General features: G+C 55.4%; 1 protein-coding gene and 1 pseudogene across 2 annotated transcripts; one reads left to right on the forward strand and one right to left on the reverse strand.

Moving 5' to 3' along the window:
- The first annotated feature begins 406 nt into the window (after positions 1-406).
- On the forward strand, positions 407-19,007 carry NPEPL1 (aminopeptidase-like 1). 2 transcript variants are annotated; one of them, XM_008593192.1, is made up of 11 exons: positions 407-588; positions 1,048-1,218; positions 4,659-4,748; positions 5,166-5,247; positions 7,003-7,145; positions 13,043-13,120; positions 16,170-16,270; positions 17,142-17,265; positions 17,591-17,767; positions 18,092-18,202; positions 18,758-19,007. In XM_008593192.1, exons 2-11 carry the CDS (start codon positions 1,048-1,050, stop codon positions 18,914-18,916), a joined length of 1,236 nt encoding a protein of 411 aa, XP_008591414.1. In that variant the 5' UTR covers positions 407-588; the 3' UTR covers positions 18,917-19,007. The 2 variants fall into 2 exon arrangements, with proteins under 2 accessions (XP_008591414.1, XP_008591419.1); XM_008593197.1 differs by lacking the exons at positions 407-588; positions 1,048-1,218 and adding an exon at positions 1,301-2,323.
- A 1,699-nt stretch (positions 19,008-20,706) lies between these two features.
- Positions 20,707-26,333, reverse strand: part of LOC103608932 — a 38,463-nt pseudogene continuing 32,836 nt past the window's right edge.

Genomic DNA, 26,333 nt, shown 5'->3' on the forward strand with positions numbered 1-26,333 from the left:
CAGGCCCCGTCCGGCCCAGGCCCGGCGGCAAAGTCGTCCTCGCAGCCGCGCCCGGGCCTCGACACCTGCGGGGCTGCGCCCTGTCGCCGGCCTGAGACTGTGGCCCTGCCTTCCAGAAGTTCCTGCGGCAGTTTCCGAGCCGCCTCTCCTCGGGGGCGTGCGCCCCCGTCCCGCTCTTCCGTGGAGACCGGCCAAGGCCTGTCCGAGTGGGGGTTCTCAAGTGTCTGAAGCAAAGTGGCCCCCCAGCTGGCCTTTCAGTCCCACAGGGTGGAGGAGGGGCAGCAGAGACGCACTCCCGCATCGGCATCAGCCATTGGGTGGGTGCCCTTTAGAAGGGCAGGTGCAGCACAGGCGGGCCGCTGAGGTCTCCTGTCTGTCTGTTGTCTCTCCCTTCTGATCTAGCTCTGGAAGGCCGCTCTGAGCACACTCAACCCAAACCCCACGGACAGCTGTCCCCTCTACCTGAACTACGCCACTGTGGCGGCCCTGCCCTCCAGGGTGAGCCGGCACAACAGCCCGTCGGCCGCCCACTTCATCACCAGGCTTGTGCGGACCTGCCTGCCGCCCGGAGCCCAGCGGTGCATCCTGGTGAGTGCTCCCAAGAGAGGAGGGCCCCGCTGGCCTGTGTGTGCCCAGGGAAGGCACGGACGCCACCTGCTGCAGAGCGCTCTGGCCCACAGGACCTCATCCGCCACACCTCAGACGCTGTCACCCCTGCTCTGCAGACAGGGAAGCAGGTCCACAGAGACAAAGTGATTTACCCCACATCAGTTTTGATGGCAAATCTAAGACTCAAATCTAGATTTCCTGAGACCAAGTCCAGTGTCCGTCCCTCTGTGCCCTGCTCTCCTGTCTGGTGTCCAGTACGCTCTTTCTCACGTAGCAAGACAGTGCTTTGGGTCATTCCGTGGTTCTGGGGAAGGTACCCGAGGGATGGGATGACAGATCTGTGGGGCACCTCTGTCTAGACTGTGTCCACCTGGCCCTTCCTGGTCGCAGCCCCCTGTCATCCTCAGCCAGCACTCTGCCTCTCTCCCTGTGTCGCAGATGGTTTGTGAGCAGCCCGACGTCTTCGCCTCCGCCTGCGCCCTGGCCCGGGCCTTCCCGCTCTTCACCCACCGCTCAGGGGCGGCCCGGCGCTCAGAGAAGAAGACAGTCACTGTGGAGTTCTTCCTGGTGGGACAAGACAACGGGCCGGTGGAAGTGTCCACATTGCAAGTGGGTGTCTGAAAGTCCGGACCGTGTCCCTGGGCCCCCACCAGCTCGGGCAGCCAGAAGGGGTGTCTGGAGAGCTCTCTCTCCCCTTCCCCGGGGGAGGCGGGGAGGGCTGCTCCTGAGCAGCCTGGGCAGCGGACCCCCTTCCTCAGGCTGGTCTTCGTTTTCAGGGTCTGTTCTGTTCAGCCAGTGTTTGTTGAGCACCTGACCAGGGCCAGGAGACTCCATGTTCTAGTATTAACGATGCCGTTGGCGTGCATGTCTCGCCACCCTCTAGCCAGCACCCTCACGTGCTCCTTCCCTTGATCTAAGAACAACCCTCTGGAGTCAGGCAGGGCTGGGAGTGATTCCCAGCCTCGAAGTCACCGTGCGCCTGATTCCGGGCCCCTTTGCCCACAGCGGCAGTGCCGGACGCCGACTTGTGGCCTCGCCTGCCCACCTCCAGCCCCTGTCCCCACAGCCCGAGCCAGGGTGTCCTTTCTCCTGCTTCAAAGCCCACGCTTCACATCTGACTCAGGAAGGCTGTCACCATCAGCCCCCACACGGGGGCTTGGCCCACACCCAGCTCACCCGTGGTCTCCTCCCAACAGCCCCTGCCTTGGAAGGGGCGACTATTCTTCTGTCCCTACAGTCTTGAAAAAGCCCCTTGTTCTTCGTCTCCACGCTTGAAAACAGCAGCGTCTGATCGCTTTGCTGTTCTTAATTCCGCTTCCCCCAGCCTGCCGAAACCTAGTTTTCACCCTCTTCCTGCCGTCGTTTTCCGGGCCCCTGTCTGCTGGCTATTTCTCATCCTTCTTTGAAGTGCAGTGCACCCTCCAGAGCCTACCCTCTCTCCTGCTTCTCCCCGCCTGCCCACCTCCTGGCACTCCCTGTGTAGCCTGTCAGGCACAGCAGCCTCACCCGCTCCTCTCTGGTGGTTCCAGCCGCCTCTGGGCCCCGTTCCACATTGCACCCCAATGTCCACTCCTTCCCTCTGTCTCTAGGGAGTTCCTGCTGAGTTCCAGGCCCACCTTCCACCAGATGCCAACCTGGAACCCCGAGGGCAGGGACCTGGTCCTGTGCATAATAACCCCAGCCCCCACCCCATATCGGGTGATGGCACCAGTGGGTCAGTGAGTCCCTGTGGTCCCCAATCCTAGTGGTCCCAACTCTGCAGTGTGTCTTGTCTCTTGCCTTTGGTCAGCCCGTGCCATCATGCCTTGGGGCACCCCCACCCCACCCCCACAGCTCTCCTGGCCTTGTAGCCACCTCCTAACTGTTCTTCCTGCCCCTAGATGCCCTCCCTCCAGTTGCTCCTTCCTAGTGCCTTACAAAGGTGTGTGCAATCACATGAAAGCCAGCAGTTCTGAGTGTGGTCAGGTGTCAGACACCGCGCCAAGCATGCCTGCACCTGTGTGTTGACTTCCTTAGTTTTCACTACCGCCCCATGAGACGCGACCTACCATTCCCATCTTAGAGTCAAGCAAGTGAGACCCAGAGACATTAAGTGACTTAACCAGGGTTCCGCCAGCAAGAGGTAGAGCTGGGCTTTAAACCGCAGCCGCGTCTGTCAGCCCTTTTCCCCAGCTGTCTTGTATACTGAGCACACTGGGGTCTGACTACTGTGTGCTCTTTACTCAGACTCTCTCCATTTTCCTTGCCCAGGGACTCTCCTCAAGCCGCCACCCAGGGCCCAGGTCCCCTCGGGTCCCATGGCTTCTCCCCTCCTCTTCTGTGCATTTAATGGAATGGTGTGTTTTAATTCCCTGCTGGGCTTGAGTCCCTTGAGCATCTCTGGATTCTCAGAGTCTAGCATGTGCCTGGCACCCCGTGGTGCTCACATAACATGGAACAAATAAATGAATGATTCCCCTCTCCTGCTGAGGAATCTGACGTGTGGCGAGGTGACCCCTCTAACCCAGTGCCAGGTGGCTCTGTGGTGGGGAGGGGTACCCGGAGCCGTCTCCTGCCCCCATACCCGCACCCTTTGTGCTCCCACCTCTTGCTTTGCATCAGAGCTCAGAGCTTGCCAGGATCTGGGGTCTTTGTGGTGACTCCTGGATTCCTTCGAGGCCAGCCTTAATAGCGGTGATACAATTCCCAGGCAGCCACAGGTCTCCACGGCTCTCACCAGGTCCCCAGGGTGCTGGTAAGCAGGAGGAGGCCCACTGGCAGGCAGCAGGGACTGCACAGCACATCTCATATATGAGCTTTCAAGCCCTGGGTCTCTCCATCTGAGCTTTGGGGTTTCGTTACCTGGGGACAGGCAGAGGGCGAGGGAGGTGGCCAGGCTAGCGGCATTGTCCTGGTGCCGGCCCTCCCTGACATGATGAGGCTGGAGGAGGCAATGAGAAACTCGAGGCTGTCCTGCAGCCCCTCAAACCGGTGCTGCTTTTCTCTTTCAACATCGTCTCTTTCCAGTGAGCTGGGAAGGCCTGTAGGCCCCCGGCTGTCTGGAGCTTGGAGGCTGGGGGCAGGCGGTAGGGATGAGGAGGGGCAAGTTGAGCAAGGTACCGTGGGCAGATGCGAGGAAGAGGAGAAGGCAGAGAGCTGCAGGCTGGGCTGAAGCAGGGAGCACTGCCACCAGACGCCTGGCAGGCAGCCACTTCAGGGACAGTGGGCCATACCCATTTGTACCTGTGCCCCCTCTGGCCACCTTTGCAAGGGGTGGCTCTGCAACCCCGTGTGGCTGGCGTGGGCCATGGTTTCAGGTTCCTGCCCCTCCTGGGTGGTGGTGGACACGGAAGCTCCCGAGGCAGGACCTGTCTCCGTGTGCCTACCTCTGTGCCCAGAGCGGTGTGGCATCAATGACAAGGAGAACAGCAGCAGCCAGACTCCCTCTGCCCTCGTGGAGTCTGCCACAGACTCACATGGGACCCTCGTGAGACAAGCAGAGAGACGGTGTCCGGGAGGGCTGGCTGTAACAGGGCTCAGGATGCGGGCTGCTTCTGCTCGCTTGGGAGGGTCCGGAAGAGCTGCTGGAGGAGACAGCCTTTGAGAAGTGTCTTGAAGTCTGGCTGGAACCTTGGTGGGAGGAAAAGTGTACAGGATCTGCAGAGGCCAGAGGTGGGAATGCCCAGCGCGCACTCGTGGCAGGCACGAGGTCCACCTATTTCAAATGGAGCCGGGATGAGGGAAGGAACAGGACATGAGGCTTGGAAAAGACCCCAAGCCCCTGAGGTCAGGGCTCCCAGAGGCAGGGTTCCTGGTGGTTCTGGAGGCACAGGGTGGCAGCTAACTCTGCAGGTGGGGGGGGGAATCCTGGCTTCTGGGGAGGGGAATGCGCGGCATGAGTCTTGCTTCCCCCTCTCACTGCCCCTCACTGCACTGTCAGCAGTCCTGCAGCCTCCTCCCCACGTCACAAGCCCCTGATGGCTTTGGGTTCCTGGGGGAGTGAACGAGAAGGGGACATCCCCCTCCACTCCGTCCCAGGGTCCCAGTGACATTCTTCTGTTTCTTCCTAGTGCTTGACAAATGCCACAGAAGGTGTGCGGCTGGCAGCCCGCATCGTGGACACACCTTGCAGTGAGATGAACACAGACACCTTCCTTGAGGTTTGGGCCCCATCATGCCAGGGCCAGGGCCAGGCTGGGGTGGGTGTCATAGACCCCGATGAAAAGCAGAGGAAGCCTGTGGGCTGTCCACACTCTGACCTGGCCTGGGAAACCCCCAGGCTACTTCGATGGAGTTGTGCCATCCACCCAGCTCCAAGAGGCCAGCAGGCCTGAGCTCAGGGCGTGGAGAGGACAGAGCCTCCCCGTCAGGGCCCCTCAGCAGGACTGCAGCCAGGAGCTGCAGGAAATTGGAGAGTTTGGAGGGTGAGCCTTCTCTCCTGGGTTTAATCACGCCCGAAGCTGTGAGAGTTGCAGCCGCTGGCTTCCAGGGCTGGTTCCGCTCCCACCACGCAGCCTCGCCTTGATTTAAGCCATCTTCACGTGTCTCTGTGTTGTTTTTTCCACAAACTTGTCCAGGAGATTAGCAAAGTTGGAAAAGAGCTGGGAATCGCCCCAACCATCATCCGGGATGAGGAACTGAGGACAAGAGGATTTGGAGGTGGGTGGGGGCTGCAGCTCTGCAGGTCTGGCCTCGGGGTGGGGGGGTCAGGGCACTTGGATGGCAGGGGTAGGGCAGGCCACAGGGTGCATTGTCCCAAACTTCTCTTGCTTGTGCCTGCAAGGAATCAGCCCGTGTCCAAGACCAAGGCCAGACCCTGAGAAGCAGATTGTCTCTGGAGGAGAAAGGGGATAGCAATCCAGATTCTGACTCAGATTCTGGAAGCTGCCAGATCCAAGTCCTTCCCCTGCCTGCCTCCTTTAGCCTCCTCATGTGCTGCAGGCTCTCACTCCCAGGGCCAGCCCAGCAGGGCCTTTCTGTTCCTTGAATACATGAGTTCATGTCCATGTCAGGGCCTTTGTAGGGATGGCTGTCTATCTGGAATGCCCTCCCCCAAGATATTCTCATGGTGGGGGCCATCTTATTCTGCAAGTCTCAACTGAGACTACACCTCCTCTGAGAGGACCTCCCTGATTCCCAGGTCCATCTTCCCCAAGTGCCCAGGAACTGGAGATACAGATGGCTATGACTTGGCTGCTTCAAGGTCTTTCAGACTGGCTAGGGGAGGATCGCTGTCTTAGTTTTCTATGGCTGCAAAACTATCACCCAGAAGACAGTCGCTGCAGGCAGCACACATGTATCATCCCTCAGTTTGGTGGGTGGGGAGGCCTCCGCTGGCTCAGGGTCTCTCCCGGCTGCCTTCAAGCTATTGGGTGGGGCTGTGTCCATCTGAAGGCTCGCCTGGGGCTGGCGACCCACAGCCAGGAGCCAGCCTCAGGACCTCACAGGCTGTTGGCTGTATATTGCAGTTTCTTGCTGTGTGGACCCCCACATAGGGCTGTCCCCAGCATGGCACCTGGCCACCCTCAGAGCGAGATTTTTGGGTGACAGAGAGTGAGCAGGCAGCACGGGAACTCCCATCTTCCTGTGACCTAATCTCAGCAGGGTCATGTCATTGCTTCTGCTGTATTCTTTTGGTTAGAGGTGAGACACTAGCACCTGCCACACTTAGTGGGAGGAGACCGCACAGGGACATGAATGTCCAGAAACAGGGATCACTGAAGGCCATGTTAGCGGTGCCTACCGCAGACACGCAAACCAATTGCAAGAGGAATGAGAGGCCCCCATGTCAGGGAAATCTTCCCTGAGGAGCGACATGCACAGCAGGCCCTGTAAGATGGGCAGGAGTTTGCCAGGCAGCGCCAGGCAGCTGTCATTAGCTCTCGTCACAGTCGCTATGGTTGTGCAGCTCAGTTATCGGGGGGGCCTCAGGTCATGGGCTCTGCCCACGAGCAGAGCAAGTTTTGTTGAGAAGACGGGGTGTGTAACCAAAGAGGGAGGCCGTGGTGCAAAGAACACGGGAGTGAGCTGGAAAGGGCGGTGCCATCCCGAGTGCTGCCAGGGTTTGGGAGGGGGATGAACGCGGGCTGGAGCAGCCTTGAAGCACAGTCCAAAATCATCTCATTTTGCAGTGCTGTTCTTTTCTTTCTGGAAATGATATAATATTTTTTTTTCTCAGTGGGTTTTCTTGCCTAACAATACTTTGCATAGAAATAGAATTCATTTTCAGTCCCAGACATTGGAACTAATTTTCATTCCCTGATCCCCTGCTGGCCAGGGGGTAGGAGGGGGGCAGGGAGCTTCAGGAGAAGTATTGACCACCCAGCACTGAGGGCTGGTGTTTCTAGGGTCCTCTGGGAGTTCTCTGCTCAGCTTAGCCTGAGACTAACTAAGCTTTCCCTGTGCTTTTCATAGGAATCTACGGTGTTGGCAAAGCTGCCATCCACCCCCCAGCACTGGCCGTTCTCAGCCACACCCCAGAGGGAGCCACACAGACCATCGCCTGGGTGGGCAAGGGCATCGTGTATGACACCGGCGGCCTCAGCATCAAGGGGAAGGTGAGGTGGAGGCAGTGTGGAGGATAGGGGCTGGGGGCGGGGTGGGGTGTGGCCAGGTGGGGCCACCAGCCTTTGCAGTGGGGTCTGGAAGCAGTGAGGGTGCTTGGAGTTCTGCCCTGGGGTGGGCTCAGGGACAGCACCAACAGGGCCAATTCCCATTCTGAGAGGGAGGTGATTTCGTGTGGGATGCCTGGATTTCGTGCCCACATTTCAAACAGGAGTCTGGAAACAAAAACTGGACAGGGGCCAGAGAAAAACTGCAAACGTGATTAAGCGGGTGGAAAACAGAGCCCAGGGAGGCAGGGTGCAGGCACTGGAGTGGTTTTGTATAAAGAAGAAAAGGGTGAGGGTCACGCCCACATCCCCAAGTCAAGTGTCTGGGATTTCTACGAAGAGGACACTTAGCGATAGTCTGCACAAGACCCCTCAGGAAGCAGACGACTCTGTGAGAGCAAGGGGAATTGGACTCTGCACGAAAGCAAGTCACCTAGTAATGTCACTGAGAGGTGGCCCTGGAAGTCTCTCCTGGACTGTGGCTCTCAGTCAGCTATCCCAAGAGGACAAGCATTTGAGGGGCATTGGTGGTGATCATGTCTGTCACCCTGTACGGCCTGCTGTCCTCCACACTGCTCTTCGTCCCGTGTGCTGTGTTGAGCAGCTGTGGTGCACAGGTCCAGCTGGGCTCCCAGGGGCAAAGACTGGGAAGGACTAGGAATCCTGGAAAGGAGCCAACTGTGAAATGTATGCCCCAGAAGATCTGGAAGAAGAGACTCTAGAAGGATAGAAAGTTTTGGAAGGCTGGGGCAAGCTAAGCCCGTCCAGAGCAGAGAGTGAAGACTGGGTGCCCGTGTAGCTCACAGATGTGTCCTGTTGGCCCAAAAGGTGTTTTTAAAATGTGAATTAGTTACCAACATTTAAAAACCAGAAGAATTCTCATAGAAGACTGGATTTCTGGACTTTTATAGACTCAGAATATCTGACAGCTCTGGCCCTACATTCTCACCTGGCTGCATTTTGCTGGAGCTGAGTGGTGGCTACCCTGTGGGGGTAGCCCACGTGCTCCACTTTGCCACAGCCCCCACCACCCCCTGTTGCCTCCCTGACATTGATCCCCAGTGTCAGTTGCTTTTTAAGGCAGGGATCATGCTGCTGTTTTCTGCACTTCCAGTGTACCTAGTGTATTTAATACCAGAGTGGACATCATTTTTAACATCCCTTCTTCTCTAAACAACAAAATTATTTTCAGAACTCATGAGGAAATGAAACTAATAAAGATTTTTTTTTAAATGGTGAATATTCACTTTTATTGAATATTATAGATAGTTTTATGCCAGTAAAAAAGTTAAAAAGAAACAAATATTTTAGTACAAATAAAGAAAACAGTAATAGATTAACACTTTTAAGCAGCGTTAATGTATTTTTTTTAATAGAAAAGAGCTCATGCCTCCATATTGATCTGTTGTGGTAATGGATTGTAGCATTAAAGTTTCTGTTTTGGGGTCTCAGCTTCTACAGATTTGACAGTGACTTCATCAGAACTGATCGTACACAGAAGAGCCAGATCTGTCAGCTGGTCTTTACTCAGAGATGAGCCAAGAACAGTATTAATTTTAATTTTGAAGAGATTTCATCACATGAAACAACTGATACACAGATATTCAGGAAACAAAGTTTAACATGGGATCATTTGGCAGAGAGTCCTAAGAAATCCCATTTCACAATATATCCCAGAAATGGCAGTACCAACAGTGTGCTCAGTTCTTTGGGATCGAGTCCAGAAGCTTTCAAATGTCTAGGGTAAACACATTTTTTTTTTCCTTTTTGTCTTTTTTCATGACCGGTAACAGGATCGCAACCCTTGGTGTCGCGCCCACACTGCGCTCAACCAGTGAGCAGACTGGTCTCTATATGGGATCCGAACCTTTGGCGGGAGCGCCGCCACGCTCCCAAGCGCCGCACTCTACCGAGTGCACCACTGGGCCGGCCCTAGGGTAAACACATTTTTTTTTTCCTTTTTGTCTTTTTTCATGACCGGTAACAGGATCGCAACCCTTGGTGTCGCGCCCACACTGCGCTCAACCAGTGAGCAGACTGGTCTCTATATGGGATCCGAACCTTTGGCGGGAGCGCCGCCACGCTCCCAAGCGCCGCACTCTACCGAGTGCACCACTGGGCCGGCCCTAGGGTAAACACATTTTAAACACAACAGCTCCAGAGGTTCACACAGAACAAGAGAATTGGAGGGACTCGAGTTCTGTGTCTTCATTTTTACTGTCACCATGCAGTCGTGTTTCGGGTGCACTGCCGCCCAAAGCCAGCCCACACAATTCCCAGCTCTCAGAACCATCCTTTGCACGAACGTGGTAGCTGGATCTGTGTGTGTTGGGACCAACTGTGTAACTGGCTGTTATTAACATCTGTGTAGATGATGTTGCTTAAAGGGTAAGGAACAAGGACAGGTGAATTTGACGCTTTTACTTATGTGATTAAAACGCAGCAGTAGCCACAGCAATTGTTTAAACCTCAACCAACAATAGATTTTTGGGGGGAGGAATATTTTATCACTGACATTGTGTAGAGATACCAGCACATGGAGACAATAACAAGCAAAGTAACTTTTAGTTGGTTAATCTTTGTTAACTTCTCCGCAGTGTGCCCCTGTTGCCTGCACCTGGCACTGGCTGCCCCACCATCCCACCCTTGAGCCGTGCTGTTGCCCTGGAGGCGGCTGAGTTCTGGCTGGTAGAACTGTGGGCTCTTTTCTCCTCGGATCAGATGCTTGTCTTTGATGCTGGCTTGTTGGAGGGCCAGCGTGAGAAGCAGGGCTTCCTGGGAATCAGTCCTCTTGCTGTGGCACTAACTCCAGTTACTTAGAAGAAACACTGTTGTACCTGACCTTGCCTCATTTGGCCCCGGGGATATGTGTGCCTACATCAGCCCCTGGCCAGACATGTCAGTCCACATCGGAAGAACCTGCCCACACAGACCTTCCCCAGGAGCCACAGCTGCACGGCCTCCCAGGAGGCTGTGGTCTTGGGACAGCTGGACGCGCTGCCAGAGTGCAGGGCATTTTCCATGGCTCCAGGCCATCTTCCAAAAATGAGACAATAGCCACGGCCTCCTCCTAGGGTCTTGCAGACTCTGCGATATACAGAATGGCACCAGGGAAACAATACATGGCTTTCCATTTAAACCAGCCCACCTGCCCCCCACCCTTGGAACTGTTCTACATCAATTTGGAGTGAACCACCAGGCTTTGCCTGAGCTGTGACTGTGTGCTAGGCACTGAGCTGGGCACTGAGCTGGGCACCGAGGCTCCAGTGATTGACAGATCCCAGTCCTGACCTGGAGGCACTCACAGTCTCACCCAGGGGCCATGAAACACAGCATGAAACACAGCAAGCATTCTCTCAAATGGCTGCCTCGAGAAAAGGTGGTGTGGAAATTGTCACTTCTCAAAGAGCAAGCCAGATGGTGCCAGCAAAACTCTTGGTTCTGCAAGAACAATCACAGCTCCGTTTCCAAAGATTTAAAAGCAAATCTGGATCAGTGTGGGCTAGAGGATCCCAAACGCATTTCCTGGGACACCTTTATACTCTTAACAAGTACCAATCCCAAAGAGCTTCTGCTGATGAGGGTGATATCTATTGATATTTACTATTGTAGAAATTAAAACTGAGAAATTTAAGAGATATTTATAATACATTTCAAAATAACAGTGTAAATCCATTGTATGTTAACATAAATAATATAATTCTATGAAAATAACTACATTTTCTAAAATGAAGAAACGGTAGTGAACAGAATAGCACTGTTGTACATTTTTGCAAGTCTCTTTAGTGTCTGGCCTAACGGAGACAGCTGGGCTCTTACATCTGCCTCTGCATTTAGTCTGCTGCGATACGTTGTTTTAGCAGGACTATATCAAGAAAATCTGCCTCATGCATTTTTTAGTTGCAAAAGGGAGGAGTATTTTAGTACCCTTTTCATATAGCTGTAGGCATTCTTTGCTATTACACCAAAACTCGACAAGTGGTGATTTCTTAAAGGATGGTTATAATTTGAAATCTGAAGCTGTATCAGTGAACTTCTGTTGCTCTGTTATGGTAAAATACACTGGTCTATCTTGAACTTTGAATGTGCAATTTTGTTATATGCATGAGCCATTTGGAATATATTGGTTCACAGAGTTATGCGGAACCTCCAAATTTTGACACATTTTATTATGTAACATAAAAAATCACATTCGTTAATATTACTATCTGTCTTATCAGAAAAGCCCTCGAGTATAGGAAGCTGTCATGGTGGCCATGGATACACATTTTCCAAAATTCTGATTTTTTGCTTGAAAGCTCAAATGTTACCATTAGCAATAAATAATGTCAGCTGTTTTCTGGAAGTGAGAGGCTAACTTTGTTCATTTCTAGAAATATCTGCCAGATACCTAAGTCTGAGTAGCTCTCATTTGTCTGTCACTTGTTCTTTCAAGTAACAGTAGTGTCCATGACCAAAGTGGATCATTGAGCCCATAATCAAAGGGCTGCACCTGAGGTGCCGCTGTGGCCAGCTGTTGCCCGCCAGAGACCCAGGGGTGCTCTGTGACCCCATTCCATTTCATCACACAGAGCATTGAAAATGTCTTGTACTTAAGGGGTGAGATTTTTAAAAATTAATTTCACTGCTTTGGCAAGGAAGTCTTTAGTGGACTTGGCATTGCTTTATTTCCTTGGAGGGCCTGGCAGTGAGTTCGTGACTCCTGACTCACTTGGTGGCTGGCCTCTGTCGTGCTGAGGTCCCTGCACTTTGCCCACCATGGCCTCTGCACCCCTGGCACAAGGGTCGACCCAATGGAAAAGGCAAATCACATCTTAGTGGCACCGTGAACATCGTTTTCTTTATAAAATGGAGATGACGTGTGGGGTTGGCAGGACCTTATACAGTCAATTGAGCTGCGTTTGTAAGTTTGACGTTTGTCCCACCTGTGGTTAGCAAGTGGCACCTGTGACACGGAGACCCAGGGCTCAGTGAACAGCCATCTCCAGGCATTTTCTGTGTGGCCCATTTTGCAAATAGTTTGATTCCAGACCTGAGGCCCCGTTTTTCCATTTAAACAATCCTGAGCTTTCTCCCAGATTAGGTCAGAAGAAATGGCTTATTTTCAATAGTGGATGGATCATTTTCACTCGACTTTTAATTATAAAAGCAGCTCTGTTTATGTCTAAAAATACTTTCCACTAAAATTCAAGACTTGTGTAATATGATAAGGGTTCAAAAGTCACTTGTAAATTTCAAATCCAAATTCTTACATCTGAGGACCTGTTGTTAATTTAAAATATGAACTTGTCAATCGGAGTCAGGAACCTATAAAATGTAGAAACGTGTAAGCACTCTCAACTCTTTTATAGAAAATAACATTTACATCTGTGGCAGGAGGGTATTTCTGGCAGCCCGTCCTTAGACCTGTCTTAATCCACAACGTGATGTGAGAGTAGAGGGCGGGGACGGCCCCTTCTGGCGGGAGAGCTGGCAGTGGCTTGGGGGCGACAGGGGATCCTCACCAGTGGTGGTGGTCAGTGGGGGCCGGATAGGTGATGTGAAAGAAGTACCATTGGTAGAGCAGCAAAGGGCAGTCTCTGGGCAGAACGGGAAGAGGGCACAGACTTGGGCTCAGGCGGACCCCAGGTCCCCACCATCTTTGGCCATGACTTCCTGTTGCTCCTGGGGAACACCCCATTTGACCAGTGGGTGTTTCATGAGTTCTGTGGGTGCTCGGGTGGCCTGGTGTGAGGTCGGTGCAGGCCTGGGGGAGCCCACGGCGGGTGGGGGCAGGGCTGCTGCTGGCTGGGCCCCACATCCACGTGGCTCACCTTCTCCTGGTCCCTCTGTGCCACCTGCAGACCACCATGCCGGGGATGAAGCGAGACTGTGGAGGTGCCGCAGCCATCCTGGGGGCCTTCAGAGCCGCCATCAAGCAGGTGAGTGAGGCCCGTGCTCTGCAGTGGCTCCCCCAGGCCTTCTCCTGAGGGCTCTCCTCCTCCCAGCTAGCTGCGGCCCTACCAAGCCCTATCCTTCCTCTGCCCTTGGGTCCTTCCCAGGCCCCCAGAGCTTCCTGCCTTCTATTAGGCTGCTCTGCACAGGCGTGTGTCCACCTGAGTGTGTCACCCTGAGGGCGAGGTCCCTCCATGCCCAGCGCTTGAGGCCTGGCTCATTCAGTGAAAAAGCCTGGCCTGGTCTCATGCACACGGGGCAGGCGGAAGCACACATGTTGTCTGAGCACAGCCCTCAGCCTTCCTTATGTCAGAGCTGCCTCTAGGAAGTGGTCCCCCAGGCCAGACCTCTGTTCCCCCACCCTCGGCCTCCTTCCTCCCTTGCCTTGGCAGATGCCCAGAGCTCATCTTTGCCAAGCATCTCTGACCACTTGGAGCTTGGGTGACATCCTTTGGATTCCCAGGGTCCCCAGTGCCATAAAAAGTGCTTATGAGACAGATGAAGAGTGTGCGCCGCCCACGACACGCCAACGTCTGCCTCCTCGGCGGGGCTTTCCCAGCCAGCCTCAGAGAGGCGGGGCACATGTGCCACTAAATGCAAGATGTTCTTTCTCAGAGGCGTTACCCGTGAAATCTGGGTTCTTGGGCAAACTTGAGATTGAAAAGCAAAAGCAAAAGGCTTTGGCCCATGGTTTCTCTTTCAGACCAGTCAGGGGTCCACCTGTTTCCTACTGTGTGGGGGAGCAGAAAGCTCGGAGGAGGGAGGGGCTCCACCTGTGGAACCTCCTGGTTCCTGGGCCACCACAGACTGTGCAGTGGGCTTGGGACATGGGAGGGGTGAGGGGGTAACTTGGGCAAGAGCTGGGGGCTGGCACATCCCAGAGCCAGGCCCGGCAGCTGGGTCAGCTCTTGCTTGTGGCCGCACAGCACCTCATGTAGAAAGGGTCTAACTGGGGTTTGCAGCTAGAGCTGCTTAGGCAGAGCCCAGGTGTGCTTCCGTGAGCACCTGCCATGGCCCATCCACTGCAGGGCCCTGTGGGGGGAGTTGGACAGGGAGCACATGCTGCCTGCACTCTCATGCCCTTGCTGGCCGGAGACGAGCAAGGGCCATACCAGTGAGGCAGTTGGCGGGCACCGCACCGCAGGTCCCCCCACTCCCTCCAGCCAGCCTGGCAGATGAGCTCATCAGAGGATGCTGGGGACGGGCCCAGCTGCAGGCACTCGTGGTGGCTCCCTCAGAAGGGAGCGGCCACCGCTGTCAGCAGCACAGTGGGCAATGGCTTTGGAGGGTCGCGTGGCAGTGCTCTGTGGCTTGTCTCTCCATTCGGCCCCAGCTACTGCTGGAGCAGAGGGTCCGTCCTTCATCTGGGACAGGGTGACTGGGAAGTGCCCCAGAAGGGAGACTCGGGGTTGCATTTCCTTTCACAGGAGGCCACTCAGCAATTAGCGCTGATCATCTGCTGGCAGCCCGAGTGGTCTCAGGACTCCTCCACCTCCAAGGCTGCTACAGCCTGAGATTTGAGGGGTGCTTAGGACAAAGATCCCCCTCCCACAGGAGGATCCCTAGATTGGAGGCTCCACTTGGCCTTGACATCTCTTTGTTGGTCTCTTAAAAAAGAATGTGCCTCAATTTGAGCCACAAAATGAAAAATAATGGTAGTGAATAAAATAAGAATCCATGCATCCATTGTGGTAGGAATAAACCATTGAATGAATAAGTAGATGGGGTGGGGGAGAACTGTTTCTTACAGTGGAATGTGTCCCAGGGTACATCCCCAGGACCGCACAATGCACCTCCTGATGCAATGCACAGGGAATGGCACAGCCCTTCTGGGAACTCCTGCCAAAATTACATAACCCGAATGTGGTCACAAGGGAACAGTCAACAAACCCAGCGTCAAAAGTGCCAAGGTCACAAAAGACAAAGCCAGATGGCACAAGTGTCCAGATGAAAGAGACCAGGGTGTGTTGGGATTGGGTTGACATCAGTGCAGCAAAGGAAATCAGGGCGATGCCCAGAGATAACAGGATTGCATCTTCAACAACCCGATGCCACCCACTGCACTGTGATCACAGGAGATGCTGATGTGGGTGGTGTCTTGGTGAAGGGGGTCCCCAAATTGTGCTATTTTTTTTTTGGCAAGTGTTTTGGTAAATTTAATGTTATTTCACAGTGAAATGTTTAAGATGTTCTTAAAAAGACAGGCTATGCCATCCAAAGATGTAAAAGACACCGGGAGCAGGGAGGCACTGGGTTCAGGGGCATCAGCGCCCCTCCAAAAACACTGCTTCACTTTGATAACACCCTGGCTGCTGGTGGGACCATGCCCACACTCCAGCGTGGCAGAGACCTCCCCAGCTGTCTCCAAGGCCATTCAACCCCATCTTTGGCCCCCCTCTTCTGTTCAGCTGATGGCTCCCACATGTACCCAGGCATGCCCAGGGAGTGTGTGACAGTGACAACTCCTGGGCCCACCTCCAGCTCTTCTGAGCTCTGGGTTTTTTCTGTTACCCATGGTGGCTGGAAGACGGGGCTTTGAGAAGCTGTCCTGGGACTGGCTGGGAGGGCCCTGGGAGCAGGGTTATTGACGGTCCCTGTATCCCATTTCTCAGCATCAGATAACTGTCACTTCACACTTAAATCTCTGTGAGGCTGCACTCTCCCTGACCCTTGTGCTTATGTGTGTACATTGAGGGATGCTGATCGCTGGCCACGTCTGTGGATGAGGAGGCAGAGGTGGTAGCCAGCTTAAGCAGCTTGTGAGTGGCAGAGTCAGGACTCAAACCCGCAGTCCCCTACTTGGGCCCATCCCACTGCACCACATGGGCGTTGCTGGGGGAGGCTCAGAAACCCCCTAGGGGGGCGCGTCAGCCCCAAAAGTTGCCAGGATGGCACCTGAGGTGGCAGGGAGGGCTGAACTCTGCTCTCTGCACCTTGGGGCTGTCTGTGTGTCTGTCTGTCTGTCCCCTGCTGTCTGCAGGTCCCCTACCCCAGCCTCCAGCCTATAATGGAAGCCTCTGCTCCTTTTCCCTCCAGGGCTTCAAAGACAACCTCCATGCCGTGTTCTGCTTGGCCGAGAACTCGGTGGGGCCCAATGCGACGAGGCCTGATGACATCCACCTGCTGTACTCAGGGAAGTAAGTCCTCTCCCCTCCCTCACCCAGATCACCAACCTGTGCCTCCCAACCCCTTGGCAGGCTGTCCTATTCAAACTCACTGCCTCCTCCTACCCAGGGCCAGGCTGGGTCAGCCCCAAGCCAAGCCCAGGGTGGGAGTAGATCCCATACTCCGACCTGCCTGCAGCGCCCTGCTCACTCTAGGCCTGTCGGGTGCCTTGGCAGCAGGTGGCTGGCCCCTAGAAATGCCTGGGAGCTTTGGTAGCAGGGGGATCTCATGTGAGTGGCCTGTGGCACCTGGATGAGAGGCTGGGCTCCTTCTGGGTGCCTGGCCCAGGAACTTAGGGTCCACCCTGTGTGAGCAGGATGAGCCTTTCCAACCTTCAGCCTTGACATTCTTTGGGTGTCTGAAGCCCTGCCCCCCAGATTCCCTGCATGAGGACTCTCCCTGCATCGCCCCTCGAGATCAGCCCTTGGACTGCTCCTTCTCAGCTGCAGAAGGACATACCTGAAAGTCAGAGCCAGGGAGCAGGTGGCCCCAGGATTCAGAGCAGGAGAGTCCTCCCACCCCGCCCCAAATGCTGGTGTTGAGTAGCACCTCACATCCGTCACCTGCGTCCTCCCCCTCATTTACCCAGTACTGGGCACAGTATGCCAAATGCTGGCCCAACCCACTTCATACCACCTGCCTGACAGATAAGGAAACTGAGGCACAGGGGAGCTAAGCAGCTTGCCCCTGGTTCACAGCTAAGAGCAGCAGGATAGGGCATTGCTGTGGGGATGGGGTGTCCCTGCCTTCTCTATAGGGACAGGCAGCTCTAAGTGGGCCTCCCCCAGTTCCAAGGGGACTCAGAGAGTCCCACACCTGAGCTGGTGTCTCTGCCACACCCAGAACTGTGGAAATCAACAACACGGATGCTGAGGGCAGACTGGTGCTGGCGGATGGTGTGTCCTATGCCTGCAAGGACCTGAGTGCCGACATCATCCTGGACATGGCCACGCTGACTGGGGCGCAGGTGGGTGGCACTGTAGCCCCAGGGGTCTGAACCCTGCCTCGACCTCAGGGTGGGGTCTGCAGTCACTAGATTTTTATAACCAGGCTGAGGAGGTGGGAGGAGATTTTTTGGTGGGTCAGCGAGGGCACTGCCCACGTGAGCTCCTGGAACCGAGGTGCTTAATGTTGACGGGTCTCACTTTTTCTTGCTTTCTTCCTTCTTTCTGGTTTCTCGCTGCCTCTCTTTTGGCTTCTCCACTTTTCTGTCTGCCTCTCGGTCCCTCTGTGGTCTTTCGTGTTTCCTGCCTTCCCCGTTCTGGGTGCTTCCTGCATGCCCACCCTCCCAGGGCATCGCCACGGGGAAGCACCATGCTGCAGTGCTCACCAACAGCGCCGAGTGGGAAGCGGCCTGCGTGACAGCCGGCAGGAAGTGCGGGGACCTGGTGCACCCGCTGGTGTACTGTCCTGAGCTGCACTTCAGCGAGTTCACCTCGGCCGTGGCTGACATGAAGAACTCAGTGGCGGTAGGTTTGAAGCCTGCATGGGTGCGGCAGGACAAGCAGAGCCCTGCCCTCAGGGAGCTAGGCATCCAGGGGACAGAGTGCCCCAAGCAGCAGCAGCAGCGTCGACCAGGCCCACGGGGGCAGGTCAGGGTTCAGATCCTGTCCCGGAAGAGGGCATGCAGGAGGAGTGTCCGAGGGGGCTGTTCCTCCCCTGACCCCCCTGCCACACAGCTGGGGCCTTTATTCCCCACTCCTGGGTCTGACTCGGTCACCCCCCTCATGCCCTCTGTGGGCTTCCCCCTCGTCCTGGGCAGAGACAGACACTGTCCCCCCGGCTCCCCTCAGGACCGAGACAACAGCCCTAGCTCCTGTGCTGGCCTCTTCATCGCCTCACATATCGGCTTCGACTGGCCCGGGGTCTGGGTCCACCTGGACATCGCTGCCCCTGTGCATGCCGTGAGTGTTGGGGCTGCCAAGGCTGCCCGAGGCAGCTGCCTCTCCCACGCAGTGTCCCTCCCACCATCCCCACCACTGGCTGGGCTGGTCCCACCCTCCCCTCCATACAAAGCCCCTGCCTGGCTCTGGAGCTGTCGGTGGAACTTATCAGCAATGTTCTGAGTTGTGGGTCATGTTGTCCAAGGCCCAGCCTCTGGCCAGCTGTGGTTACCCCGACCTCTGGTCTCATCTTCCCTGGGATTGGAGTGGGTGCTGTGTGTTCCTTCCCCAGCCAGCCTACCCTCAGCAGGAGGCCCAGAGCCCTGGGGATCACCTTTCCCCACCCCAAGGAGATCTGGGGGCTGGGCCCGAGCACACAGGGCTGTGCCCATTGCTTGCCCTGTCTGCTGGCCTGAGTGTGTCGGAACTGCAGCAGGATCGCGCAGGGCTCCGGCTGTGGCCCAGGACCCCTGTACAGAGAAGGGCAGGGGACACGCGGGAAGCCCCTTGCTGCAGAGGTCTGGTGGGCAGAGGGGCCTCCACAAGCCCAGGTCTCTGCCCGCCCTCTGCCCGCAGGGTGAGCGAGCCACGGGCTTCGGCGTGGCGCTCCTGCTGGCGCTCTTTGGCCGTGCCTCTGAGGACCCTCTGCTGAACCTGGTGTCCCCGCTGGGCTGTGAGGCAGACACACAGGAGGGTGACGTGGGGAGGGACTCCAAGAGACGCAGGCTCGTGTGAGGGCGTGGCCCCCACCTCAGCCCGGGACGCAGGCTCTTATACCTCACTTTGCACTGATTAATTTTAAACAATTGAAAGATTATACCTTAAATGAGTTTGGGTTTGTTTTTGTTCGTAACTGTGGTGGTGATGGAAACAGCTCGTTCCCATGCCTTGGAAGACAGCTGAGGCATTGGTGCGGCCACCGGGAAGGGGCCACAGAATGTTGGGCTTGTTTCTGCCTGAGCTACCTGCAGGCCTCGCTTGCCGGCTTCTGCAGACTGTGCTGCCCCTGGCCTCTGGCGCCACCTTGGCCCTGGGACCTCCTGCCCCCACCAGTGCGGTGGCAGGTGCCTACGCACCATTCTCTGGCCCCAGGTCCTGCAGATGGCACCTGTGCTGCAGAGAGCCCAGGCTCTTGCTCCAGTGGGGCCGCCAGCACATCCAGCCTGCCCACTGCTTTGACACATGGAGATGACCAGCCACGGGACCCAATTTGACCGAGCAAGAGGAGTATGCTCCAACCCCTCAGAGTTCACTTGAGGTTGAATTAAATACAGCCACACCACACTTTTGCGATGTCTCGTTCTTTCTCCCATTCCTCCATTTTAGAAACAAACCGGGTCCTGCTTTAGGATCCTGCTGGTTAACCTCACTTTGCAGACAAGAGCCCTGGGGCCTGGGGAAGAAGACGGGGGCCCTTGAGTCCAGGCCTGCACAGCCTGCCAGTGCAGTTTTCTGAGGGTGCACAGACTCCAGGTGGAGACTCCTGGGCTTCCTGGCCTCTCTACAATCTTGCAGTCTGCAGGGAAGGCTGTTCTGACCCCCAACACATCCCAGGGCGTGTCTTGTATACCATCAAGTGTGTCTCCTCAGCACCGAAGCCCCCTGGGCACCATCCTAGGTGATGAAAGGCAGTGCCCAGAAACCAATTCTGATTTCCCAGGAGCCCGGCCAGGATTCAGGGAGATCCGTCACACACACCTGGGCCCCAGGTCAAGCAGATGAGGCAGGCCGCACAGCACCTGGGAGTCAGCTTCCCAGAAGTGTGGGTGGCAGTGCAGGGCACACAGAGACAAAGTCCCCGCCACCCACACTCTTGTCTTCCGCCCCAGTGTGGCTGCCTGGGGCCCAGAGGAAGAGATCGGGGCGAGGAGGCAGCTGCCCACACCTCTTCTGCTGGCCGCTAAGCAGTGAGAACTCGGCTGCAGGGCTGCAGGACATTCGTCCCCAGGCTGCCCCTGAGCCCACTGACCCCCTCACTCCAAGGCCCCCAGACACCGCGTCCCTCCACAGCCCTGGAAATCAAGGCGACTCTTTCTGGACTTGAACTTGATCCCAAGCAAATGTTTATTAACTGCCTGCTGTGTAGACAGCTCTAGCTGGGCCTGAAAAGGCAGGAACCAGCTCCAAGACCTGATGCTGTCAGACACTGTTGCCCAACGGAATAACAGTGATCATAGGCAGCAGCCAAACGAGCAGGAGACAGAAGGCTTCTGAGCAGAGAGAGGCGCGGCTGCGCTGGAGGGTCCAGGAGCCTTCACGAGTCATTAGCTTGCTTAATGGAGTTGCGATGGGCAGCTCTCACCAGCTCTCGCCAGCTTCCTTCTGAGACACCCAGAGGAGGCAGAGGTCACCGAGGTGGTCTGGCTCCTCCGGGGCAGCTGGCACTGTCCACTCCCCCCACCAGGGGCTATGCCCGCGTAGATACAGGATGCAGGGTCAAGGAGCAGGGGAGGAACTGAGTCTCCCTTGTGCGGGCACAAAGGCAGCCTCAGGGCCAGCAACCCAGCTGGGAACCAGCTGCAGGCTCAGGACCTGCCTGTGTGCCCAGCGTCAGGGGGCCCACAGGGGTGAGCCAAAGGCTTTGTTTGCCCCAGGGTAAAGGGTTTCGGATGCAATGGCTGCTTCCCCCGGCCCCGCTGAAGCCCCGGCAACAGGGTCACAGGGCAGCCAGCAGCAGGGACAGGTGGGCACTCCCAGGTCTGCTTGGTCGTGGTTTCCAGCGAGCGGTGCAGGAAGATGAGCTTGGCAAATGGCCGCTGCTCTGACTCCAGCTCACCTGGCTTGCAGACCAGGAAGACATCGGTGCAGAGCCTGAGCAGGCGGCCCACGCTGGCAGCTCCTCAGACATGAAGGAGTGTGAGAGGCTGAGGAAGTGCTCCCAGATGAACTTGGCCACGACCATCGCCACCGACATATAGAGCCTGATGATGCTGGAAGGCGGGCAGCGTCAGGACCCCACCCACAGCCGCACACCTAGGGTTAGAGGGCAGGTTAAACCTGGGCTGGGGCAGAGTGATGTTACCCACAGACAGGGACAAGGGACAAGAGAATGGAGAAGTGTCATTGGGGAGAGTGGTGGGGACAGGAGGTTAGAATTCTCAGCTTTCATGCTGGGGCCCAAGAAGCCTTTCAGGGCCTGGGGAGCAGGTGGGAGGAGAGGGAAACCTGGCCTCACCTCCATGGTAAAGGGAGCCCTGGATCCAGGGCCTTGTCAGCGGTTTGTGCATTTCCAGGGCTGGGGGAAGACAGGGACTCGCAGCTCTCCCAGGGCATTCTGGGCAACAGAGGCAAGCAGGGGCTGGAATGATCTGGGAAAGCCCTGGGCTGGAGGCCACAGTTCTTCAAGCCAGGGAGGGCCTTACCTATATCCCTCCAGGAAGCCCAGGCTCTGGGGACTGACTTTGTCGTCTTAAATGACCAGCTCCAGACCGTGGCTGTGGCCCCTGTCCTGCTCACAGCCTGGCCGCCACTCCTGGACCACCCACCACTTGGTGGCCCAGCCATCCTGGGGGGTGTCTGTGGGCCTCAGCTGCTGCAGCCGGCCTGTGGTGTTGCGGAGGAAGGCCAGTGAGTCCACATCCTGCAGCCTGCAGGGGTGGGCTGTGTGAGGGAGAGGTAAGTCAGCTGCTTATCTGGGTCCCCAGAACTGGGGGAAGGGCCTCTTCCCAAAACTCAGGCTGCCTGTGTCAGCAAAGCAGGGGAAACCAGGGGAGCCTCAGTGCCAGGCCCAGGACATCTGCAGATGGCCAGGGCCACTCAGGTGACTGCATCGGGGAGCTACCTCTGACAGGCCTCAGAGGACGTTCAGGCAGGACTCAGTCCCTGGCAGTGGCCAGGGAGATCCCTGGAGGCCTGAGCTGTTGCTTACACACCCAGGCCTGGGGTGAGAAGCAGGCTGGTCTCAGCATCCATCCCTGGCCTGGCTGCCCTACTAAGCAGCTGCCTGCAAGTTGGGTTCCAGGAAGTCCATCTGCAGCAGGAGGGAGAAACTCCAGGCCAAAAGCCTGTCCTTGTGCATGTATGATCCCACAGTGTGCATGCATGTGTGTGCCAACGGCATGCGTGCACATGTGTTTTCCACACAGAGTCCCCACTTGGGGCAAATGTGGAGTGAAGTTTCCTCCAAATCTCCCTCCGATCCTAGCCCAGGGCTTGAGGTCCCACTCTCCCCAGCCACACATACACCTTTCTGTGTCCCTTCACCTTTCTGTGCCACCAAAAATGGAGGAGACGCTTATTTCAAAGAAGCAACTCAAGTGGAGTGAGATCGTTTCTATTGGGGAACCCGGGTGGGCCATTCCATCACCTTAGAAAAGCTCACCTCATCGCTGCGGCTTACTTACTCCAAGCAGGGGCTGCTGACCGCCCCCAGAAAAGTTCTGGTGCACCCACAGGCTTTTCCCACTCAGGCACAACAGGACCCAAAACCCCCAAATGCTCCCCTCCTTCCTGCCTTGCTCAGGGTCCCCCACCTGGAGTCCCTCCTTCCGAGCCCCTCCCTCCAGCATCTCCTCCCGGTGTTCGAGGTGTGCTTAGAAGGGTCCACTTGCCCCCTGGGACTCGCTGGGTGCACTCAGAAGCTCATGAGCTCACCCGTGATCCCAGCAGGGCCCCCACCACCCAATAAAAGTTTGTTGAATTTGCTTCCGTGATTCTCTGCCCAGAGCCTGGGTTTAGACTATGTTCCCTGGGGAATTAGTGTTCAACATTTTTGTTTGTTTATTCATTCTTTAACAAAAGGTTGTTTTGGTTTGAGATTCAGCGAAAACACACACTGCATTCAGCTTCCTCTCCATTCAGGATGCAGTAAATTAGTTGTTTTCCAGTCTGCTTCAAGTCCTTGCCTCAAATGAGCCTCCAACAAAGATAATGCATTTAAAAGCCCTTGGAAAAGTACCGGGCCCCACGCACATGCACGATATTGTCGTCATGCAAGCTCTCCAAAGGCAAGCCTTGCAGCTGGCACGGCCCCACCCCCACGCCAGGCTCAGCCCCTGCAGAACACTGGACCCGAAAGGGGTCCTTCCACACAGACCCCTGGATAGGACTCAGGAGGGGAGGGGGCCACCTTGTTGTCCTCCTGCTGCCGGGCTGGTCCCCAACACCCAGGCCTACCCCCCTCCACCCCCCGCGGCCTGGGGCTTCTCTCTTCCCTGGCACAGGGGCCCAGTCCAGCCAGCACCGTGGGGATATGGAGCAGGGAGTAGCAGATGGCAAGCCAGCACTCCTTCAAGGGGCATGACCAGGCCTTAGCAATGTCCCACCGAGGGGCCATCTTCGCTTCAGTCCCCACTGTGGTCCTGAGGGCTCTGAGGATCAGCACAAGGAACACTTTGCAGTCAGGAAAATAAAATTGAAAACAAAAACCAAAAATTAAAAGCTCAGAAGCCAGACTTACACGCGCCATTAGCACAGAGCACAAGGTGGCCTCCAGCTGCAGTCATGTGTCCCCGCTGGCTGCCTGAGAAACTCAGGGTCATCTGGGCCCCCTCGCCTTCTAAGTAGCCTCGGAAGTCACCACTAACTTCCTGACCATGGCCTCTTTTCAAGGCCTCAGACTCTCCCTTTCTTTCAACAAGTTGGATGAATTTTGTGCCAGCCATGACCGTGCTTGGTCCAGGCTGCAGTGGCAGCCTGAAGCCAGCTTCCTCAGCCAGTGGTATTTATTAAGCACCACCTGCATGCAACCCCTGAAAAGCTGATCTCTCCTGTGAGGGTGCCTTGCTAGCCTACAGCACTTGAAATCCAGCTTCCAGAAGAAGGAGCCAGAGCTGCCCTGTGGAAGGTTGGAGGGGGCCTTGCTCCTGGCACCCAAGGGTGCTGGGAGTCACAAGGCTCCCCCAGGCTCACTTCAGATGCTCATTTTCTTGTACCAACCATGGAGGGTTGGCAGTAATCACTAAAGAGCTGACATTTCATAAGCAATTTATCACATACTAGGCAGCCCCTCCACGTAGATGCTGTTATCTTATTCCCATCCAGCAGGTGCAGCCTGCGGCCACAGCCAGTGTGTGTGTGTTTGTGTGTGTGTGTGTGTGTGTGTGCATGCGCGCGTGCGCGCACAAGCCCACATGAAGGGGGAGGGGACACTCAAAGACAGATGGCCCATATTCTGCATGATTTCTATCTTCTTTCCCAAGCCCTCTGACCTTTGGAGCATTTCTCCATTGCCCCAGGCTCAGGCGGGTGCAGGTACTGGTTGATGAATGGGAAGATGAGTGAACAAAGAGACAGGGCTGTGGGTGGCCAGACAGAGGGAGGTGACCAGTTCAAGAGGGGCTCATTGCCGGTCAACACGCCCATAGAGAGCTCTATGTGTGGCCCCAGGTTCTGGATCTCAGTTTCTTCATCTGTAAAATGGATGGGCCCCACAAAACGTTGACTGTATTGAATTTGGAAGTGATTTCTTGGATATGACACCAAAGGCACAGCAACGAAAGAAAAAATAGACAAATTGGACTTCATGAAAATTAAAGAATCTTGTGTATCAAAAGACACTGTGTATAGAGTAAAAAGGCAACCCATAGAATAGGAGAAAATTTTGTAAATTACATATCTGATAAGGGATTGATACCCAAAATATATAAACTCCTAAAACTCAATAACAAGACAAACAGCCTGATTTAAAAATGGGCAAAGGACTTGAACAGATATTTCTCCAGAGAAGATACACAAATGGCTAGTCAGCACATGAGAATATGCTCCCTGGCACTAGTCATTAGGAAAATGCAAATCAAAACTACAATGAGATACCACCTCACACCCAGTAGGATGGCTACCATCAAAAAAATGGAAATCAGCAAGTGTGGGGAGGATGCAGAGAAAGTGGAGCCCTTGTGCAGAAAACAGTAAGACAGGTCCTCAAACAATGAAAAGTAGAGCTACCACGTGAAGCAGCAATTCCACTTCTGTGCATATGCCCCAAAGAAGTGAAAGCAGGGTTTTAAAGAGGTATTTGTGGGGCCGGCCCGGTGGCGCACTGGAGGGTGCGCCACTTGGGAGCACGGCGGCGCTCGCGCTGAGCATTTGGATCCCATGTGGACACAGGTTCCTGCTCACTGGCTGAGCGTGGTGCGGGCGCAACACCGAGGGTTGCGATCCCATTACCGGTGAGTAAAAAAGACAAAAAGGAAAAAAAAAAAGAGGTATCTGTGCAACTGCGTTCATAGAAAAATTATTCCCGATAGCTAAAACAGAGAAGCAACCCTTGTCCATCAGTGGATGAAAGAGTAAATAAAATGTGGTAAATTTACACAATGTGTAAATTCAGCCTTAAAAAGGAAAGAAATTCTGTCACATGCTACAACTTGGACAAACCCTGAGGACTTTGTGCTAAGTGAAATAAGCCAGTCAGAAAGACAAATACTGTATGATTCCACTTACATAAGGTAGTTGGAGTGGTCAAAATCATAGAGACAGAAAGTAGACCAGTGTGAGCAAAGCTGGGGAAGGAGGGGATGGAGGGTCAGTGTTAACGGGGACAGAGTTTCAGTTTTACAAGATGGCAAGAGTTCTGGAGATGGGTGGTGGTAACGTTTGTACAGCAATATGAATGGACTTAACACCACTGAACTGTACGCTTAAATGGCTAAGATGGTGAATTTTATGTTATGTGTATTTTACCACAACAAAAAAGTAATAAATTTTAAAAATACAGGTGGGCCCTGGCCTCCCCTGGCCTCCTGTGCCCCCGGAGACAGTGCAGCTCTGAGCACAGAACCAGGCTGGGATCCCGACTCCACCACTTTCGCAGCGTGGAGACCCAGGGTCAATGGGTAAGTTTCCCCTGCAGTGTGTCAGGGACGCAGATGTCTCCATGAAAGTGCTACCTAAACAGGGAGAAGATGACTCCAGTCGTGAGGCCCCCACTCTCCCACCACAGCTGCACTGGGCAGAAAGCCCTCTTGTCCGGGTGCCGCCTGTGCAGGGAGGGGACACCCACATGGGCCCCTGTTGACCTAGGCGAGCATCTGGACCGGCCGGTCCCATGTTTCCTTATCCGTGTGATATGCCATGTGCTTACCGGATGCTTCCACATTCTTGACCAGAGACACATTGCTGAAGGGGGGAAGGAAAAGGGAAGCAGATCCTGAGAGACAAAGGCAGGGGCTTGGCTTCCTTCCCCACCCACCCCACCCCCACTCCTCACCCC

This window comes from Galeopterus variegatus, unplaced genomic scaffold, assembly GCF_000696425.1.
Source record: "Galeopterus variegatus unplaced genomic scaffold, G_variegatus-3.0.2 Scaffold157, whole genome shotgun sequence".
NCBI classification, from domain to species: Eukaryota; Metazoa; Chordata; class Mammalia; order Dermoptera; family Cynocephalidae; genus Galeopterus; species Galeopterus variegatus.